The 22778-nt window shown below is 39.5% G+C and overlaps 1 protein-coding gene across 1 annotated transcript in view; it reads left to right on the plus strand.

Annotated features, from left to right (window-relative positions):
• The window catches only part of myo10 (myosin X), a 127445-nt gene that overhangs the window by 97472 nt on the left and 7195 nt on the right, over positions 1-22778 (plus strand). Inside the window, exons 16-21 of the mRNA XM_042497410.1 lie at positions 874-942; positions 1089-1171; positions 1999-2107; positions 2603-2683; positions 16024-16148; positions 16981-17095. Coding sequence (XP_042353344.1) covers positions 874-942; positions 1089-1171; positions 1999-2107; positions 2603-2683; positions 16024-16148; positions 16981-17095 — 582 coding nt within the window. The remainder of the gene's footprint in view (positions 1-873; positions 943-1088; positions 1172-1998; positions 2108-2602; positions 2684-16023; positions 16149-16980; positions 17096-22778) is intronic.

The following is a 22778-nucleotide window of genomic DNA, read 5'->3' on the forward strand; positions in this document are numbered from 1 at the left end:
TGAGAACTTGTAAATATCTGAGCAAATATTTTCTTGGCCGAGCTCATATGGAAACTTTACAGCCTCATTAAAGTGGATTATGATCAAATAAAGAACTGTTTAATATTCCATAGCAGAAACATAAAGACTGTTTCTACTGGGTCCAAAGGGTGACGGTGGAAGTCACATCTTTATTCACACAATCTTTTTTTCATAACAGGGCCATTTTAGATTTTTTTTTTAAAATGGAGGGCAATTTTCTGAGAAAAAAAAGAGTTTCTGAGATTATTGTCACAAAATTTTAAGAAAAATGTCAGATGTTCTCTGATGATTCTGCTCTGAAATCAGGAGCAGCTATTTCCTTATTGCTAAATCCAGTTTAAAATGATGAGTTCATCCTTAAAAAAGGCATAAAACACATCAGGTGGCAGCGTCTGTGTGGTGAGGTTGATCCAAAGTGGGTTTTTTTTTACCGACCCCCCCCCCCCCCCCCCCCCCCCCCCAAAAAAAAAAAAAAAAAAAAAACACTACTTTTTTTCTGATTCAGTTTTCTTACAAAGTTACGCCTTTACAAACTCAGAATATTTTTTTTTCCTCACAAATTTGTGGCGTTAATCTTGTTAACAGCTCCTTATTTTACAACATCGGTGAGAACAAAGTTTTAGAGATATGATCCGTATCGACAGTCCATCAGCTCGGCCTGCAGGAAACAGCTGGAGAAAAGATTACAGATGTGACGTGAAATCATCTGAAGTTTTCCTCTTTCTCTGAGATGTAGTTTTTGATATACAGAGGGCGCGCGCGTGTGTGTGTGTGTGTGTGTGTGTGTGTGTGTGTGTGTGTGTGTGTGTGTGTGCAGAAGTTTTTTTAACTCTTTCTGTTGTCTTGTTGCAGAAAAACTCTTTCTACGTGAAGCCGCGTGTTGCTGTGCATTACTTTGGAGTCAAGCACTATGCAGGAGAGGTAAGATACTGCCGGCACTGCCTTTGTTTTTCAGATTTCGTTATAGTTTTGTGTTAAAGAACACGGTTTTAAATACATGCGGAGGAGCCGCTCCTCTTGTCTTTGCTCTGTGACGCTCTCTGACGCCCCCCGGTGGCCTGTTGCAGGTGGTGTACGACGTGAGGGGGATGTTGGAGAAGAACAGAGACACTTTCAGAGACGACATCCTCAACCTGCTGAGGGAGAGCAGGTACATTTCAGCATTTCTGACTTTTCTTTATAAAGTAAGAAGCCTGTGGAGGCCGTGACTCACTTCATCCAATCTATTGATTCAATTAACCTTTCGAACACTTTTTCTGATCCAGAAATAACTATTTTCTTAGAAGAATTTAGCCTCCCCGCAGGCTTGCTCCACAGGGAATAACCAAAAAATAACAGACAAGAACTCAACAGAACACAAATAAGTTACCAAACAGGTATTAATGAAAAAGTAATACATTTCATATAAATGAATAAATAAAAATACTTATTAAAAGAATAAAATAAAATAAAATCCATGTCTTATTGCAATGACACCAAGATTGTTGCATCACTTTAAAATTCCAATGATATGGCTGATATGGGTTTAACAGCCAGGATATACAGAGCGCAGACATGCAAGAAAAATGTGTATTTTCAGAACAAATTAATTAATTGATCAAATGAATGAATTTTAAAAAATAACTAAAAATAAAACAAAAATTAATGAATAAATAATCATCTTAATCATCAATAATCAAAACTGAAAAATATTTTTGAGTGTTTTGGTCATACAAATATAAAGATAGACATTCATAGTGTGCTTTTTTAAAAGGAGGACGTTTTCGTTAAAAAAAAGTTAAAATAGATTTAAATGACATTATGTAAATGCAGTTCACCATCAATATGGTGCATTATCAGTCACATTCAGGTAAGTACTATTTTTACTTTAAATCATGAAGCTCTTTTCTGCCTCGTCTGCATCTGTGTGTTTGTTAGTGTTTACACATATTCTGCAACATGTGTGTGTTTTCTGACTGTTTCTGTCTGTTTTGTCAGGTTGGACTTTGTCTACGATCTGTTTGAACACGTACTGAGCCGAAACAAACAGGACACTCTGAAGAGCAGCTCCAAGCACCGACGGCCCACCGTCAGCTCCCAGTTTAAGGTGAGTCACGAAAAAACAACAACAACAACAACAACAACAACAACAACATGTTTACTGCTGAGAGTTCGTCAAACACGATCAGTGCTAAATACCATGACTGAAACACAACACTGCTCTCTGGTCTTAACCCTTTTAAAAAGTACTAGAAAATCACCTGAAAGCTCATTTAAAAATAAAATAACCCCCAAAAAAGAAAAAAAGAAAAGAAAACGAACAAGGAAATAATCGGGGAAGAGTGCTTGTAAAATTGTATCCAAATTTCGAAAATATCACTTAAGTTTTGCACAAATCTGTGGTGGAAACCCAGCTAACACAGCCAAATCAAAAGGAAACTTAACAATTAGATTAAAAGTCACCATAAATGAAGATTAATACTTATATTTACTTACATTTTCGACAGCAGTCGGTTTCTGAGATTATTTTATGTACCGTCGTCTCGTCAGATTTTGCAGTGCGACGGTCTGATCACTAACAGACGTGTTTGCTTTGTTGTAGGACTCTTTGCACTCTCTGATGGCCACGCTCAGCACTTCCAACCCGTACTTTATCCGATGCATCAAACCCAACACACACAAGGTGAGTGCTGATATTCACACACACACACACACACACACACGCACACATCAGGCGATCAGGATGTCAGAGCGCTCAAGTATCACAGGATGTGTGTGAATCATTCGTCATTTTCATAATCAAACAGTCCTCCCCCAACAACCAGCCGCAGACAGGAATGAGAGGCGTCTGGCCCTTTTTGGTGCCCTTTGACCCCAGGTTGCCTAGCAACAGGCTGAAGGAATGGAGAGTACGTGGATAATGTACACAAATGATATACAGGAGCTAGTGGTGGGATTCACCGTGTGTACCGCGACTCCAGACACTGACTGCAGATGATCTACATTCACAGAATATCGCACTTCAGTTTTGTTTATGCAGTGATAAAGCTGTAAATTTCTTAAAGCTTCTGGAAACGTGTCTAAAAAAAAAGTAAGAATGCAGATAATTTATCAAAGTTGAGCGTCTACAAAAATCTGAGTGAAAATAATGTTTGAAACAGCTCATTTTGAGGTTAACGGCGTTTCTCCAGACTGTGGGCAGATCACGTTTTGATTGACACCTCCTTGGAAACCACCTTTGTCAGCTGTCTCGTCTCCATGACAACAGCCACGGAGCAGAGCAGAGTCGGCGTGGTGCGGCTCTGTCTGTTCCAGCCCTCTGACTCTGGCTGCGTTCATAAACTCACTCTGACGCTCTGCACTAAAACGAGAGAGCTGCTGTTTGACGCCTCGGAGCGTTCTGTTTCTCCGTGAGTTAACGAACGTTCCCACAACATTGGCTAAGGTCGCCTACAAGTTGCAATAAGTTTTTGAAGACAACATTTTAATCTAATGTTCAAAGAACGTTTTAAGGATGTTTATTATTTCTAATAATATTTCTGCAACATTCAGACAATGTTTTGGTGATGTTGAGAGGTGACGGATCATTAAATGTTATTTTATAAAAACGTCAAAGCAACATTCAGAACGATGACTGAGATTACACAACATTTTAAAATGAAAATCATATGTCACATTTTTTGTTGTTAATACAGAATGTTACCCTAAATTTAAGAAGAACATTCTGGGAACTAAAAGAAAACTTGCTGCTGAAAATGTCTTTAATACAGCAGGTCAATTCAAAGTGCTTTACAGAGCAATAACATATAAAAACATGATAAAAGATACAGATTTAAAATAAAAGAGTAAAGAGATAAAATAGAAAGGTAAAATTAATTACTAAAATAATAATAAAAATTGCCATTAAAAATACAGTGCATTGGTTGCATTATTCTCAGAACGTTTTTAGAACCGCACCGAAATCAACGCAGCTTCAGGAAACTGTGAAAACACTAAAATGACAATATTTCAAATTTGGATCAAAGCAAATGTCTGATCACTTTTTATGCTTTTTGTTACACATGTAAGACCCTAAATTACATATTAAGGACGTTTTTGGTGATTTAGGTTCCCAGAGGCTTTAAGAAATCCTTTATGAACAGAGACTGAGGCTAATCCACACAAGCTTAGCACAGTATTGGATTTTGGGTGTGTTTTCTTGATTGACAGCTGACTCTTATCAGTCTTGGAGGTTTTTCTTCTTCGCACCAATCAGACGCCGCTCCCTTTGCTCTGTATTTCATTTCTACGAAAGATGGCGTCAAAACATCCTCTCAAGGTGACATCACGTGTCTGTGGTTTAAAAACTGACTGACTCATCGGCACGACTATTCATAGATCAGCGTCTCATCGACATCTCTCTGGCTGCTTCGTCGCTTCATTAGCAGCATCGTTGCAAATGTCAGATGAGTCAAGTTGAAGTCGAAATGTGGTCGGCTCGGAAACACTCGTATTGATTGCTGATGTCAGCAATTATCGATGGTTCCCACGCTTGGTCATCAGTGAGGGTCTGCAACCAGAGAATTTCTGCCGGATAATCAGTCGTCTGGTCGACACTCATTGATATGTTGAACGTTTTGCACATTTTTCTGTACCCACGTGGTTTCTGATGTAATTCCCAAAAAAGACCGTCATTGTAAAGGCACTGACTGCTAAGGACATGAAGATGTTGTAAAGCAGTTTTTGCTGGCAAAGATTGTATCTCCCAGTGCAGAAATGTCTTGGTTTTCATTTTTATCATATACCATAGACTGTCATCTGCAAACCAAGAAAGTCCAACTGAAAAAGAAGTTTGTGAAAATAATAACAGTTGAGAAAAAATGGGAAGTTTTCAGGTGTAATTCGCTCAGGGAGGTAGATTGGAGTTCCCGAGTCTGGATTTGATCAAACTGTCCACCAACAAAACAGCATCAGCTGTTTTTCAGCTGTTTTATGGCGGAGAAAAGTGACAAAGCTAACGGATGTTGATTCAGAGAATAATTGCAGGGTTTTGGTATTTGATTGTCAGATGTTCATATTATTTTGTCCACCCTCTGTAACCTACCTGAAGTTTTGGGGGTTCTGTGGCTGCATAATATTGTAGTGTTGTATGTTACTGTCTTCATGGATTTTTTAAATGTGTGTGTGTTTGTATGTAGGTGAATGATGTGCATGAGTATAAATGCACAGGTGCATGTGTGCAGTTTTCATATGTGATTTTATACATTTTCATTTTTATGTTGTAAAACTCATATAAAGACATAGTTCTATTTTTTAATGTAAATTCTGCATTAGTTCAGTTGTTAACTGTGAGCTTGAATGTTAATAAACTCCACTCCGGCCAGATGTGCACGCTCGGAGGTTTGTGACGCAGATGTAAAGTGTCTGTACCGTCACTGAAGACTTCATGTGATTCTGTCCGTCATCTGTGGGGAGTTTTAATCCGCACGGACACAGAGGCTCCCTCTGTCCGTCACCATGTGTGTGTGTGTGTGTGTGTGTGTGTGTGTGTGTGAGAATCTCAATGTTTTTTGGGTACTGACTGACTGATTTGTAAATTTGGTTTTGAGTCATCATCACCATGTGTGTTTCCATCACAGATTTGCACAAAAATTTAGAGAAATTTTCAAAAATGTCAATAAAACACAATTGCGAGATGACTGCGTCTCCACTGAGTGATGCTGTGCGACTTCTCTGGTGATAGCATCCCAGTAACCATGGCGATGGACGTTCAAAACATTAGCAGCTTTATTTCTATTGCAGCCACCAAACTAGCTGTTATTATTTCCAATCAAAGGCCACGTAGGCGTGTTATGGAGCCATGATGGAAAGGCGAGCCCCTTATACGTGGGAGCGGCCACGTATGAGGGATTTCTGGGAGCTGATAGTCCACGATTTCACAGAGGAAGTGTGGATTTAAAACTTCCAGATGATCCGCTCAACTTTCTCAGAGTTATGTGATGCAATAACAGCTCTGTAGCTCCTGCTGCATCATGAGGGAGCCAGTTCCTACTGACAAGCACAAAAACGTAGCACCATGTGACCTCACAGCATCATGTGACCTCACAGCATCATGTGACCTCACAGCATCATGTGACCTAGAAAAGCCAATAAATGTTTTTCCATTGCAGTTTTGTGAAATTTTGCTTTTTCGAATTGTATGAAATACCACCCTAATGTGAGCATAAAAACGTTTTTTTTTAAATTGACGTTACCATTTGACGTATTTTGTATTCCCAATTTCAATTTGCACATCTTAAAGGGTTAATGGAAACCCGCCTCTTTAGTCCGCCGCTCTGAAGATCAAAACTTATAAAGTCACTCTAAAGATGGAAAGATACAGATACTAATTAACGTGGAAAATCGAGTTTAGTTCGCTCCGTCTGAAGGCCAGTTTCTTCTCTTCTTCTCTGACAAACAGATGGGTAGATAACGGGGACCGTAGATAAGACGCGCTCTTGTGAGTATCCGTCGCGTCCTGTGGGAGACCAGCTGGACAGCCGGCGTGTTTTTATGAGGCGAAACACGACCGTCTGGACTCCTCTTCTGATCGAATGTTAAACAAGGCGCCATGATGACTTTTGAATGAGGCTTAATTCAGTGAGAGAAGGAGGTGGGGGGGGGTCCCCAGGGGACACAAGGGTCAGAGCGACACGGCACGTGGCCCCTAAAAGCCCCTGAGAGGCGTCCCTGTCGCCTGCCAGTTCGACTCTGAGCAGGTGTCAGAGGGGAGGAGAGAAAAGAGGAGGCAAACTCAGAAACCTTCAGGCTCAGCTTTTCTATTTTCTTCTTTTTGACATTTTAAAAAAGTATTTTAAGAACGTGAGATTAACCCTTCGACACCTGTGTTGACATTAGTTTTCTTTCAGGTACCTTTCACGAGCTCTTTAACCCTTTGAAACTCGGTTTGATGTGCGAAAAAAGCAATAACCGACTTTGCAAGAAATGTCCCACGAAGTGCAGACAAATGAGTCAAAGGTGACAAGAACATTACACAAAAAATGTTTTTTTAAAAAGGGAACTTAAAAAAAACTTTTTTTAACAAAAAAAATTTAACATTTAAAATACAGAAAAAAAACATACAGAAAAAATATTAAAATCTTAATTTTAATCTTAAAATCAAATACATACATATTTTTCATTTTTAGCACTTTTTAGGACAGCTTTTTTTTAAGTTGCTGGTTACCTTCTCCCCTGGTTTTTAAAAGAAATTAAACCAATTGGCTCAGGTTTCAAAGGGTTAACAGACCAGCAGTGATTTCGGGGGCAGCGATGTAACGTGTGTTGGGAAGGCCTGCAGGGTCACGAGACTCCTGCAGATGGTTGGTGGAGTCTCTGTGGAAATATCAATATATTGACCGAATGCGTAATAGTGCGGACAGATTGTTGGCTCCAAATACAACTAGGACACACATAGACACGCAAACACACACACACACACACACACACACACACACACACATTTTTGCATGTATCGTACACTTTCTAATAGTCACACACTGGGACAGTGTGCAGTAAAGTGAAGTCTGATAGCAGTCTCTCTCTCTCTCTGTGACATTTTAATTTGTTTTAAATCTCTCTGGTTAGATATTAACCTTTTATTGTACCAAAGAAGACATTTATACAAGACTACTCCTTAAAGGAAAATTCTGCTATATTTATTTACAGTGTTTTCGGTTGTTTTTGTGGATCCACGTATATGAGGATCTTTTTCACGATGTTATCATATGAACTTAAAGGAAAGATTATTCTGTTTTCTGTAGGTCTGTTCTCATCTAAATGTGGCCTAAATCTTCCAGCTGAACTTCAGTTTCTCGTGAAATCTTTTGAATTCTTTTCTTTGACTCAGGTTGAATGTAAACAAAGAAATAAGCTCATTTTGGATTAGCTAAAATATACAAAACCTAAAATGTGACTGCGTATGAGTTTTTTTTAATCTGTCTTTCTCTCCTGTTAAAAATCTCCTCTTTGAGAGAGATGAAAAAACACCGTTTGTGACGGACTAACTGTGACAAATGTCAGAAGTACCTGGCAACAGAAAGGAGCTCATCAAAAGCTTCCAGCTGGTAAATGATACATGATGAACTCTTTTTTTATTTCTTTCTTTCTTTTTTTATCTTTTAACTGTTATATATTTATTGATTTGTACACTTTATCTCAGTCTGTTGGCATTTACAGACATTTCCCTTTGTGTCTGTGTTTGGCACAACAACTCCAATTCATGCTTACGTGAACACACACACGCACACACACACACACACACACACACACACACACACACACACACACACATACACACATACACTCACTCCTTCACTAAAAGCTGTCATCCTCATCATCTACGCTCATCAAATGATGCAGTCGCTCGTCACCGCAGCAACACCATCCACCATCCCAGGCAGCAGTATAGCTTGTGTGTATGTGTGTTTGTGTGTGTGTTCGTGTGTTCGTGTGTGTGTGTGTGTGTGTGTGTGTGTGTGTGTGTGTGTGTGCGCACGTGCTTGTGTGCGTGTTTTGACAGTAATAACAAGTGACTATGGAGACTGATCAGAGTCCATTGATTTCGACTGGTCCTGCACAGGCTGTCAAAATAATGAAATATATAAATATATATATAAAACTCTGAGATTTAAAGATTACATTTATGAAAAGCCAGGTTAAATAAATAGGTTTTTCAGTGCATATTAACAAAAGCTTGTTTGTGTGTATCTTAAAACCCAGCAGCAGAAGATCTGAAGCAACAAATCTACCTTAAAATCTGTTCCATAATATGCTTTTTTACTGGGATACAATGAGAAATATTTTTTAAAAAATGATAAGATCACAGTTGATATGATGCGACGGGAAGCTGATTGATGATGAGCTCACGTTCAGTCCAGTTCAGCCAGTCTGAGGCAGCGACGCACCAGTTCATCAGACCAGTGAGCTGCTCTGAGCGGACACAAAAGTCACCACACCACGTTTGAATGTAAACAGCCTGCTCTTTCTTTCACACACACACACACACACACACACACACACACACTGTCAGGCCCTACAAGTGGCCAGCACAAATTAGCCTCAGCAGGAGACGCATCGCCATGGCAACCACGGCCCTCCCTCTCCACACAAAAAGGGGAGTGGAGTTCTGGGTTTGAAAGCCTTTGTTTGACTCTGTGGTGGCAGAGTGTGTGTGTGTTTGTGAGTGTGTGAATGTGTGTGTCTGAGCCGCTCACAGGCAGGCAGACAGCAGCTCTGGGAAGTTTTCTGTCGTTTTCTGATTTGTTTCTGTCTGATCTGACAAACCCTGAAGGAGGCGAAGCTCTGAGCGAGAATGCACGGTGAGACCTGATGCATGATTTTTTAAATGGGCAGTGCTGCGTTCAAGCGCGCGCTTGTTGCACGAGGTTTAAGCGTCCAGCTGAGGGGTTTAGTGCTGTGGAATGGGGCGAGATGCAGCCGTCTGTGTGCAGCTACATTACAGAAGCGTTAGGTGAGTTTCTTTATCATCCAGGTTGGTCTTTAGTTTGATTTGCAGTCTTTTGCACACAAATGTCTTGTTACTATTCACTGAAGAAAGTGGCATACAAGGAAAATTTCGGATGTCTGAAGGTGTTTTTAAATGAGACATTTATATCCAACTCTCCTGCTCGATCAGTTTAGATTTTTTGGACCAAAACAGCAAATTAGATGGTGAAATAGATCTGCAGCGGTAAACCTGGATTGACATCACTTTTTCTGTGCTGTTTTCAGACGCCTTTCATAAGCAATTAAACCTTCCAAACATGAGCAAAATGGTTTTATTTATTTAAGTTAAAAGAAATTAGAAGATTTTGAAAATTATTTTTGAAAAACCAGGGGGAAAATTCCAGAAAACTATATTTTTATTATCATGTTCGTATATTTAAAAATAATTTTACAGAATTATTATAATTTTTAAGCTTCTTTTCCCTGGTCATTTTGTTGCTTTTGTTTTGTTTAAATGTTGCTATTGTTTTTTGTTTTGCCAATTTCTAGGAAATTCTTGATGATTTTTGGTGCAGTTCTTATTAAGTTGCTGCCTTCTGTCCATGTTTTTGAAAACAATAAAGCCAATTTGCTGAGGTTTCAAAGGGTTAAGTGTGATCAAATCAATATGTGGACCGCTGCAGTTTACAAAGTGCATGCTTATATTTAATTGGGAAAACTGTTAAAGCTTATTTATGCTTTGTTGAAAATCTCAGTTCAAAAAATCAAGTTGCACATTTGAAGAAAACCGAGTTCTGACCAGAACACGTCATTTTCTACCAATCGATGATCAACAAATGTGCGACATCTTATTTCTGAAGAACTACGAAAAGATCCCATCATTGTCATTAATGCTGTGTAGTTATATAATGCGACATACGGGACGAACAGTCAGTCCCTCCGGTGTTTCCTGTTTGTCGTCTCGTTTATTGGACTCGATGGCTTTCAGAACTAAAGTGATCCACATTGAGTTTCAAGAGCAGACCGTCTTAATTCAGAGGGAGCCTGCAGGTCTGTGAGCTTTGTGACTGTTCTTCTAACGGAGGCTGGAACGTAAAACATAACGAGAAGTAGTTTCTCTGTTTTGATTTCTCTTTTAGTTAAAGATTACCAGACGTCACTGCTGTTGATCCGTCAGTCTGAAATCGATTTTTGCGATGCTAGAATGAGGCGCTCTGTCGTGTCAGGGGTTTTGGGTACTGGAGTTGATTCAAGACGTTTTATTCAGTTGTGAATGACGATAGGAGCTCAGATAATGGAGACCGAGTCAGCGGCAGTAAAGTTTTAATTTCATGTGTTTCCCGTCAGTAGCATTACCTCTGCAGGTTTCCTTTGTATCACTGATGTTTATGAGAAATTCAAACCCACCAGAATCCTCCTCCAAACTGGGTCAGACCTAAATCCAGCCGGGTCAGGGATTAAGGCTGGATTTATGTCCTTCTATGAGCGGAAAACATTGTTCCAGGGATTCCCCAAAACTCAGCGGAGGAGCTCCTACTGAGCAGTGAGAGATAATCCCTGCTGGCTCCCACACTCAGACCTGGACGCCCAGAAGGAAACAAGACTCCTGACAAAGAGACTCAGAGGTCTTTGGGCTCCAGATGCTCTCAGATGTTCTTAGTCCCGTTTAAAGCAGGAATGTTGATCCGCACAGTCTCACAATGCCTCCAACTTTATCGGTAAAACAGAATACGTAGAAGATCCAACTTCTCGGACGTGAGGACTGGTTTTGGACCGTTGGTCAGACAAAAGAAACAAAAAGTGTCTCTTTGGATTTTTGGATCTTTTGGCAGGTTTCCATTAAAGATTTGCACAATACTTAAGTGATATTTTCAAAATGCTGATAAAACAAAAATTGTGAGATGAGTGTGTTTCTACTGAGTGACTTCTCCTCTGGTGATAACATCCCAGTAACCATGGCGATGGATGTTCAAAACATTAGCAGCTTTATTTCTGTTGCAGCCACCAAACTAGCCGTCATTATTTCAATCCAAGGCCACGTAGGCGTGTTATGTGACGCAATAACAGCTCTGTAGCTCCTGCTGCATCATGAGGGGACACGCACATAGCCATAGCATCATGTGACCTGGAAAAGACTAAAAAGAGTTTCCGTTGTGGTTTTGCAAAATACGGCTTTTTTTGAATCACATGAAACATCACCTCATGTGAGCATAGAAACTCTTTAGAACAGAAACGTTTTTTGGAAAATGTTTTCGTGTTTGAGGGTTAATGGAAACCTGCAATTGTGATTTTACGGTATAAATCTAAAAAATCTAAAAAATGTTAAGATTCTTCAATATTCAATATTGAAATCTTCATTTTTGAGGTTTCCAGTGCAGTCGTTTTCCTATCGTTTTTCTAAAGCGCTCTAAGATGCCTCTGAGTCAGTATTTTCTGGGTGATGAGGTTGTTGCCACTCCGGGCACTAAAGTGCATTTTCAACGATATAGTTTTTGGGAAAGCAGAGTGTCAGAACCGTGGGCACCTGAATTTTTCTGCATTGACACAAACGAGCATTCAAACTTCATCCAAGGTTTCCCAGTCTTTGCTTCACATTTCATCGGTCTACAGTGAGTTGTCAAGAGGTCATTTGAAAATCTTAAGAATATTTGCTGAAATCAAACTAAAATCGACTAAAGTAAGAAGATTCAGGATCTTGAGGCGCTCTGCTCTCTGTACCGTCTTACTGTTGGAGAATGATGGACGTCTCATCCTTAGTTTGCTTGTCCCCCCCCCCCCCCCCCCCCGCCCCCGCTGGTTCCCGACCCCCTCGGGAGCGGACTACCACGCCCCCCTTTTGTCCTGTTGAATGTCCCGAGCTTTTGAGTCTGTAAGCGGGGAAGTTAGGCTGAGAAAGACACTGAGTTCGCCCCTCGGGCTTTTGTTGTCACGGCCCTGTAGAGGCCTGAGATGGTCTGCCTGCCTCTGGATGCTGATTTACATCATTGTTGTTGTTCTGAGCTGATGAATCGTGGGAGTATAGCTGACTAATCCCAGAGGAAGTATTCTTAATACTCATCATTCTCCCCAAATGCACATAAATGATCATTAGTCCGACTCTGAAACTGAGGACGTTGTTCTATTTCTTAATGGGTGTTACGAAAACAATTTTGAATTAAATTATATGGTTTAGAGAGGCCTAATATCCAAACAAACCCACCAGTTTTTGAAAACTTGAATTCTGTGCTACATGGCCAGAAATATGTGGACAGTTTCAGACATGCGACAGTCAAACAGGTGCATTAATCTGCTGCTCTATCAGCCTCTGATTGTCTGGTTCCAGTTTCCTCCAGATGTTGAAACTGCTGCAGAGGTTTTTCTCCCATTAAGCCACAAGAGCATTTTAGGTGTTTTCTAAAATCTCACTGTATGTTTTAACATTTCTCTGCACTGGAACAAAGAGGCCCAAACCATGAAAACCAGCTGCACATCAAACTATAAAGAGGAACAAAGCCCATTTTCAGAATGAATACATTTTATAGTCAGCGGCTGCATGCAGGTTTTTTAAACACGGGTAAACCGGCTAAATGGCTGTATTTCCAAACTGAACTTACCGCTCTGTCAGCTGGCGTGTGTTTTCACATTTTCACAAATACTGAGTACAATAAGCACTTAGCTCCAAAGATAGAAAAGACATTCATTGAATATGCAGATGACCATTACAGAGTTTGACAAAGACGTGAAAAAAATTTGAGACTTTTGTGATACATTTTGTGTCAAATATTCAAACCTTGACACTAATTTCTAAGGTACAAAAGCTGTTTTCATGTCAGTTTGAGCTATTCATCCCCACTTCAGGCAGCTTTAGTTTCTACATTATTAGAAATACTGAATAGAAAGAATAAAATGGACCTGATGTAATGGATCTGAGGTAGAAGACGTCATGGCTGAGGTGAGAGAGGATCCTCTTCAGCTGCAGACCTTTTTTTTGTTTTTCAAATTGACACAGCGTGACGCTCCTCCAGACTGTTCCAGAAACTGAAATAAAGGTAGAAAAGAAGAATGAAAAAGAAATTTCATTCACCGAGTTGGTCAAGCGACTGTTTACGAGTCGCCGAAAGAGCCGTTGCCAGAATCTGAGCAAAAAAGAGGAAACGATAGAGATAGTAAACAGGAGGCAAAGAAAGGCAGGAGGCAGAGGGCAGCTTCCTGACACCGCTCGGCTTTGTGCGCCGCGGCCTGGACGTATGCAAATGTCAGTTATGCTAATGAGGTTCTTCTCTGTCGCCGGTGGCAGTTAAAGGGCGCCATTCAATCACCCAGTCAAGATCTGGTGGTGAATTGGCCTCCCTTCATCTCTGCGGCTCAAATGGGCCATCATCGGGCTATCAGGGGAGACGGGCGCTGAATAAAAGGGGCATTACGAGCGGGCATGAAAGCCCCCTCTCATTCTGAGCCCCCTGACGCCCACCGAGGTTACAGGGCGAGAGGGGTCCCCGGGAAAATGGCTTTCACTGAATGCACTTCTGTAAGTCATAATGGTATCTCACTGCCAAGTGTGCTCTGTGGAGGGTTTTGATTTGTTGCTGGCTGCTGCTGTCGTATGTACTCGTGTGTGAGTGGTATCCGGCGTTATGTATGTGAAGAACTGGCGTTTAAAGGGATGGAAGTGGCGTGGGGGTTTGGCTGTAGACGTCATATGACGAAGGTTGACTGATTCAGCACTCAAAGGAATTTAAAGGACAATTTTTTGCAGCTGTTTTGCATGTTTTGGATCAAAGTTCTGGTTTTAAAACCTACAAACTGGTTCAGTCTGTGTGTTTCCAGCAGCAGGCAGCTTTTTTTTGACCAAACAAGCGAAGATAAACTCACTGCTCACTGCAGCAGCAAACAGCATCCAGACACAGTTAGACACAACCTGGTGAGGGAAGTGAAACTTTTAGCAGCTAAAGCTCTTTATAAAGAGGCAGATATTTTATCAGGAGTTGGTGGAGAACAAAACGAGAGCTAAAAGGAGAGTGACAACGAGATCCCAAAGAAATACGTGAAGTGAACACAAACTCTGAACACCACATGTCATAGTAGGGGCACTTATTTTGTTGAAATTTGCATGACGGCAGCATAGTTGGGTTTTGGCACCAAAACTACTTTGTAAGGTTTAGATAATGAATTTTAAATAAATAAAATATTGATATAATATTGAATACATGTGCTTGAAGTGGTAGTACAGTGTAATGTTATGTAAGTACTTAAAGTGACTACATAGGCCACATAAAGTGACCTAAGTAGTTAAAGTGATGTAAGAATATGGAGTGAGTATGTACAGTGACTTGGGTACGTAAAGTAAGTACGTAGAGTGACATAAGCACGTAAATTGACCTAACAACATTCAGTGATCAAAGTACATAAAGTGACGTAAGTATGTAAATTGACATAAACATGTAAAGAGATGTAAGCACATAGAGTGATGTAAAGTGACATAAGTACACTAAAGGACGTAAAGTGCCAGCACATAATGTCAAAAGAATACTTACCACATTGTTGTTTCACATATTTCTGTGAGACCAGGTAAGAGAGTGATTATGAAGCTGACTTTGATCAGTGGGAGACAAACAGACATTTGCTTTGTGTTTGCTGTTCAGCATGAACACTTAATAAAGTAACATGTCAGATGTGTTTTCAGCTTCTTCCACTTGTACCCCCAGTAGCCAAAAAAGAAAAAAACCTCCATAAAACCTTGTCAGCGTTTTTAAATGTCCTTGTAGATGTAGAATGCAAACAACAAAGCACAATTTGTTACATTTAACCCTTTCACCCGTGTAAAGTACGCCGTATAATAACCCTGTGAGTGCTCTCAAACAGTTATTGAGTCTGAATATAAAATCAATCACCACAGCTGTGAAAAACTGACACCTACGTCAAACGCTGCTGGATGAGAGGATCACATTGTGCACGGCGTCCTAGATTAATCGATGACGTTATAAAAATGTCCTGAGAGCAGCGGCTGCATTGACTGGACTGAGCTGCAGAGGACACATCAATGAAAGTGTCCTGCGGTGTTAAAGTGTCCTGTTGTCACTGAGTGAAAATCATCAGCTGATGCTGCAGGATACTGTTGGATCCTCTCTGTTTTGGGTTGATTTTTGTGTTTTTGGGAAATTTGTTGGTTATTTTAAGTTGATTTTTTAATGTTATTGGAACATATCGACGTGACTTTCGTTGTTGTGTGAAATCAGCATAAATTTAGTAAAGAATATTAGGATGTTTTTCATTAATAACAGCAAAAGATATATTGTCTTGTCTTAAACTTGAAAACACAATAAAATGGTAACGATATTAATAGATAGGACTTATACAGCACCTTCTAAGTACTCAAAGATGCTCCAATACATATGTGCTTTAAACTGGTGTAAAATTACATTAGATTTAGGATGTTTTAATCATTTTATGACATATTTAACCATTGTTTAAAGATCTTCCTAAGGCCCAAAAGTGGCTATGTCAGATGTAAATGTGACAATCTTCAGCAAAATGTCCTTATTTTTATCCTAAATTTCTATTTTCACCGTCTGCGTCTAGATGCCTGACCAGTTTGATCAGACGTTGGTTCTGAACCAGCTCAGATACTCCGGCATGTTGGAGACGGTCAAGATTCGACGCACTGGATTCCCCATCAGGAGACCTTTCCAAGACTTCTGCTCCAGGTTTGTCTCTACACACCAACACTGATTTTACTGATGGTTTTGTCCACGATGCTCTGTCTGTCTGAATCTCTGCAGGTTAGCAACAACAGATAACAAAAAAAGCAGATGTTTTATTAACCCTGTAAAACTTGATTTTTTTCCTTGAACATGGGAGGAAGGCAGTGAGCACTGAAAGAAGAAATGACCCAAAGATTAGCAAGAAATTGGTAAAAAAAAAAAAAAAAAAAAAAAAGTACTTGAAAATTAATGGAAGATTGATGGAAAAAAAAGTTAAATAAATAATAATTTTAAAAAATCAGTAACAGAAAGAAAATTTTAAAAAAGTGCTCAAAAATCATAATAACTTTTTTAACAAAATCTTAAATGCGTAATTACAATATTTACAAATGTAGTTTTTCCCTAGCTTCTTAAAAATTATTTTCTAAATCTGTTAATTTCTTGCATTTTGTCAAACACTTCTTACCAAGTTGCCGATTGCCCTTTTCCACATTTTTGAAAGAAACAGCACCAACTTGCTCAGGGTTCAAAGGGTTAAATTCCAATATTCTCCATGTAATCTCATTTCCTAAATCAGTAAAAACAAAATTAATGCTATGAGTAAGTATATTAGTTAAGTTGAGGGGAGAAAAAACCCATATCAATCTGCAGGCAATAGAATGAAAAGATCCTGAACATCAAGATTAAAACAAAATCAAACGCTGTAGAATTACCTTTTGGTCTTTTATTGGTAAATATTCAAACAAGATGCAAATACGATCCTTGCTGCTCTGTCCTGTAAACCACATCAGGACATCTGGACTCGAACTCTCTGCTTTACCTCGCCGCTCTGCAGGTACAAGGTGTTGATGCGGGGCGTGACGATGCCGGACGACCCCCGGGGGAGCTGCATCCAGCTGCTGCACCTCTATGACAGCAGCAGCGCAGAGTGGCAGCTGGGAAAGACCAAGGTGAGGGACACGTGCTTTTAGTTATTTATATTCTTTATTTAACCAGATAAAAACCCATTGAGATCAGGATCTCTCTTAGTTATATACTCACAGTAAGTTATTTTGACATTTTTGCATCCTTTTTTGATGATTTTATTGAATTTGACCACATAAATATTCCCTTTGAGAAATAAGAAGTGGAGGACTTTAGGAGGTTGTCCTTGTAGGTTTTTTTTTCACTTGCACTTTTGTCCTCTTCGAGTCGAATCATGCTAAGTCCATTGCTGTTCCCATCGGTAGTTTAAAAGCACTAAGTCATGCTGAGCCATGCCCAAAATCTCCGAGCGATCAGGCTGTGCAGAAACATGGTTCACTTTTTTTGTTCCTGCACTGTAAAATCTGACAAATTGATCTTACTTAAAATAATCTTGTAAACAAATTACCTTGAAAAGAGAAGGTAAATGTAACTATTTATGTTTACTTTATGTTTTAGTGTTCACTTCGAATGTAGATGTATTTGCTTAATTTTGTGAAGTTGTTGCAACTTAAAAATGACAAGTGAAATTACCTTGTTATCATCTTCAGTAAATTAAGTCATTCTGACTTTACTGGATCATCACAAAAAATGATTTTGTCAATGATGAACTAGTTTGCAGCCAGCAGAAAACAGATATATTGTATAGTAAAATATAAGCTAAACTTCAAATAAAATTAACAACTAGATATAAATTAAACATAAACTAAGACATATTTCTATTTACTTTCATTTTCAAGGCAATCAGATTCCTTGTTTTTTCAAGTGAAATCAACTTGTCAGATTTTACAGTGTAGAACTGATATAATTTGTGTTTGAAAATCGGTGAAGGCGTCTTTGACTTATTCAAAACTGTATTTCTGAAAGAAAATGATATTCCCCCGAAACAATTTTCCCACTGATTTGCATTTTCTGTCTATCAGCGGTAAAAATGTTTCCCTCCTGCTCAGCTCTCCTCAGTATAATTGATTTTTTTTCCTGAATGTCCTGACGTTCATTCTGCCTGTGGCTCACACCAGCTGATCCCTGTTCTCCTTCCTAACGAGAATATGACTGGATGCAGACTCACTCTCCCGATCCGTGTCAGCTGCACTCTGCACCCCTAAAGGCTTAATTTGGCTTCATGCGTCTTACAAATCCAGCTTGGTGAAACCACCTGTGTGGCTGCCGGCTCTGAGTGTGTGTGTGTGTGTGTGTGTGTGTGTGTGTGTGTGTGTGTGTGTGTGTGTGTGTGTGTGTGTGTGTGTGTGTGTGTGTGTGTGTGTGTGTGTGTGTGAGAATTAATTGAAAAGTCCAAGAACAACATGAAAGCGTATGAATCCAACAGTATATTGATCCAGTCCCTGGCATCCGCCTCAGTCTGTAACTGCACTCTGCTTCCACTGCACTACAGCATCAGAAAGAGTATGACTACTGCCAGCCGGTGTTGTGTGGTGTGTGTGTTGATGGTGTGTATATATGTGTGTATGTGTATGTGAATGCTGTGGGGAAATGACCAGATGGGGGACTCAGAGATCCCTAATCACAGCATGACCAAGTGAAGCTTGCAAGAGGTGGCAGCAGTGGGAGGGATGCCATGTATGTGATGGGAAGGACGGATGAATGGTCATTAGTGTGTGTGTGTGTGGTGTGTGTGTGTGTGTGTGTGTGTGTGTGTGTGTGTGTGTGTGTGTGTGTGTGTACAGGTCCAATGAGACCACAGTAACAGGTAGCACTCAGGTGTCACCTGAATGAGAAAAATATGAGCTCAGTTCATCCATCTGCCAGTTTTTACATGCATTTGTGTATGAACTGAAAGTCTTAGAAAGCATACATAAACGGCTCAAATGTTGCAGAATATATTTAATTTTCCAAACCACAAATAAAGAATATGATGTCTTGTTTAAAAGAGCATGCAAAAAAAGGATTAAAAAATCAATCCTTACACTACAAGGTTACCAAGTCATAGGAAACCTTAAAAAAGTCTTAGATTATCACAATCATATTTTCCAGGCCTGGAAAAGTAATTGAATTAGTAAACAAAACAAAAGTGTAGCTTTTGACGTAGCTCTAGTTTGTGACTGTGTTACAACATTCATCTCCCGTCATATATGCCAGCGGGGAATATTTGTGTTTGAATAGAGCAACATTTATTGATTTATTGATTGTTAATATTACGTAAACCATTTTATAAAATGGGTGTATGAGTAAAAAGTCTCAGAGAAGGTCAAGGGGAAAAAGGAAATCTGCAAATACAGGTGAGATTCTCTTTCCAGTCGCTTTTTGTAAAAATACTGTACACAGTATAACCATTAATTTGTATACCACGGTAGAGTTTCACAATATATTATTGCATCGCTAAAACATACAAATTTAATCTATTCTTGGTTTGTAGAAACAAACAATGATAACGTATTCTCCTGGTGTCTGCGCTCATTCAGGAGGATGCTGAAAAGCACAGACAAAAGGCAGCAGTGAAATTATTTTCATGGGGCTTTTTTATGTCTTCTTGAATATTCACTTTTTGATGGAAAAACACATCAGTTTGCATTTTAGTTTGCAGTCGTTGCTTCAGTCATTCTTCAACCAGGGAGAGTCGCAGTACCTGAAAGCGCTCTGCAGAGCCTCTCAGCACTGAGTCACAAAGCCGATCCTGCTGCTGTGACTGCCTGGAAACCGTTAAATCAATTCTATCTCCCTCAGAGGGATTCAGCCACTTTGTCCTGCTGCCTCTCGCAGTGAGATTTACATCGAGCGGCCTCCAGTTCCTTTCAGTCGGCACATGTCCTGACTATTGTCTGGAAGATGTTTTTTGTGTTTTTTGGGGGTTTTTTTACAACCTCAAACTTAATTTCCTGGAAGTGATGCATCTCTTCTTTCGCTCTTCTCCCGCGGTTCTGTTCTCTCCACGGGCCTGACCTGTCATGGTGAGCGGCGCTCCCTGAAGGCCCCAACAGCAAGAATCAAAAGTGCGCTGAGGCTTAGCGCGGCTTTTGTTGTGCTAATTAGCATAGTAATGATTAAAAAGGATTAGTTGTTCAATTCACTGGGATGCAAATGTGTGCACTCGAAGGCGAGGCAGCACTTTTTGAGTCTGTGTGGTTCATCTCAAAAGTTGTTAAATAAAGTGAGGGTGTGTTTTTGGTGTGAATGTTTGCATGTTTCTCACTTTGAATTTATGTGAGTACTTGTTGGTGCTACGTTCTGGGGACATGCACACCTGCTCATGCATTGTGAGGACTCACAAGTCTAAACTTGTATGTAACATGTTAAGCTTTGTAAAAAGTTTGTGTATGTGTGCATGCTTGTGCATGTGTGTTTGTGTGGGTGTCTGTTTATGTTCAGCCCAGTGATAAAAAATTACAAATGATATTCTTAACAACATGAGTGAGTCTTAACACTTGCCGGCCAGTGCCAGAATTTTTGGTCATATTTACTAATCTGTCAAGACTGCCAGAATTTTTTGTGTTTTGAATATTTGAACAATTAATACATCAAGATAAAGAACAGATCTACTGCTTTCATATACACGCACACCAATTTTTTTTTCTCATTCTAGTACTATGTTTATTTTTTATTAAACATGTTTGTTTTTGCTTTGAAGTTGTTCATGTCAACATAGGGGTCTGCGGGGATTGACTAAGTTTTGTAGCCAGCCTCAAGTGGCCACTTCTGCATTGGCTTTTTTTTTTTTATTCCTGGAGATTGTCGCTTGCACGGGACATTTAGAATATTTGTATTTGATGAGACGCTATGTTAAAAAAACATGCAGCATACAGAAAATGTTTACGATATTAACATGCAGTGTGAAAAAAAATGATTATTTCAACCTTAAAGCTGCTGAAATGGAGAAAAAAAGAGGAAAAAGGAAAGACATTACGAAAGAAAAAGGGAAACTAGGTTCAGAGTAATGAGTGCTTTTGCACTGTTGGACCTGTTATTTGTAATAGAGTACGTTCACATGTTGGTTCTGTTACTGGTACTTTTCTTTTTAACTTTTTTCCTACTTTTTGAATGGAGGAATTATCCAGCTGCACAACGAGCTTTAAACTGCTGCTGCAAAATCTTGTACAACCTGACCCAAAATCTGAATTAACGGGGGACTCTGCTGGTTTTGAGTGTGTATTTGTGTGCATTTGAGAGAGAGAGAAAGTGTGTGTGTGTGTGTGTGTGTGTGTGTGTGTGTGTGCGTGCATGCGCACGTGCTAGGGCATGTACTGCATGTTTCCCTGTTAATTAACCTGCTAGTTGGTGATGTCCAATTCGCCCTGGCAAGTTTACATTTCCTCCTGAAAATCTCATTAGTGCTTCACCGCTGAGGTATCAACTCTGTCACTGTGCCAACAACATACACACACAGAGACACACACACACACACACACACACACACACACACACACACAGAGTACATCATTCAACAGGAGAAAGGCAATCTGTACTAAGGTGCCCCTGTAGCACCGTGACATTTCCCCACCGTCTTCGTCGCCCGAGACCATGTCCCATATCTCATTTTCCTCCTCCCTAATCGGATTAACCCCCGGCGTCCCTCGGTGGGCCCAGTTTCTCTATCAATGGACGACAGCTTGGCTCCTAAAGCGGGCAGCTGCACTAAGTGCCTGTAAGATCGGTCTTTTCACAGAGAGATGTAGTCGAAATCGCTGGCTGCAGTAATCTGCGGTCTTTAGCAGTGTGAACAAAAGGAGGGGAGGATCTGGATTTGATTTATGTCGGCAGCTTTGTTCACTTCCATTGTTCTTCGGGAAGAGGATGTCTGTTAAACGGTGATGTTCTAGAAATAGGAGGGACTTTCTCTTTTTTATTCTGTTCACTTGTAAATTCATAATGTGTGTGTGCAATACAGCGTATGTAATGCATGCATTTACTGTGTTAAACAGAAGTTGGGGGTATTTTACTATGTGTCATGAGTGGAGAATATTTGTTAATATTTTACATCTTACTGTTTTCATGTCAATTTAAATTGTTCTTGTTTAGTCACACATATAAAATAGACAGATACTTAAGTTTTCGATAGATTCTTTAATCAAAATTAAAGAAATGACTAATAAGTATCATCCATCCATATTAAAAACCTGATTAAAATCCACAGTCATGCTGCAAAAATGGCTCAAATTTCTCAAATGCTTAGAAAATAAACTTGGGTTACTATTACTGTTCATTAATCCGATACCCTGCATGTGAATAACTTTTAGTAAGTTAGTTACTTACTTTTTGTGGTTGTATTTCTTCGTCATTCCAGTGCGGCCATTCCCATATGGGATTACAAGACACTATCACAAAACAGATCATGTATCATTTTCTGGTTTTACAGCAAAAAAAATAGATATATAAAATAAAGGTTCAAAATAATATATGACCAATACTCTTGCAAAATGAATTTAAAGAGTTTAAAGTTTATCTTGGTAAGGAGCTTGTTTTCTCATCTCTCATGCTTTCTCCAGATAACAAGCAAATAATCAACTGCATCATCTATATGAACCAAATCATTATCTGTTTTCATGTTACTAAACTCCACTTTCTGAAACTATATGATGCATCACATGCTCCTCATTCCACTAACCTTTTGTTATATTAAAATGCATTTAAAACTCAACTGGATAAACTCCAACATGATTTGAAAAATATTTTTTTAAACATCTATGTAAACCTTAATTTTAGCTTAAAAACCAACAT

Source organism: Plectropomus leopardus, chromosome 12, assembly GCF_008729295.1.
Source record: "Plectropomus leopardus isolate mb chromosome 12, YSFRI_Pleo_2.0, whole genome shotgun sequence".
Taxonomy (NCBI): Eukaryota; Metazoa; Chordata; class Actinopteri; order Perciformes; family Serranidae; genus Plectropomus; species Plectropomus leopardus.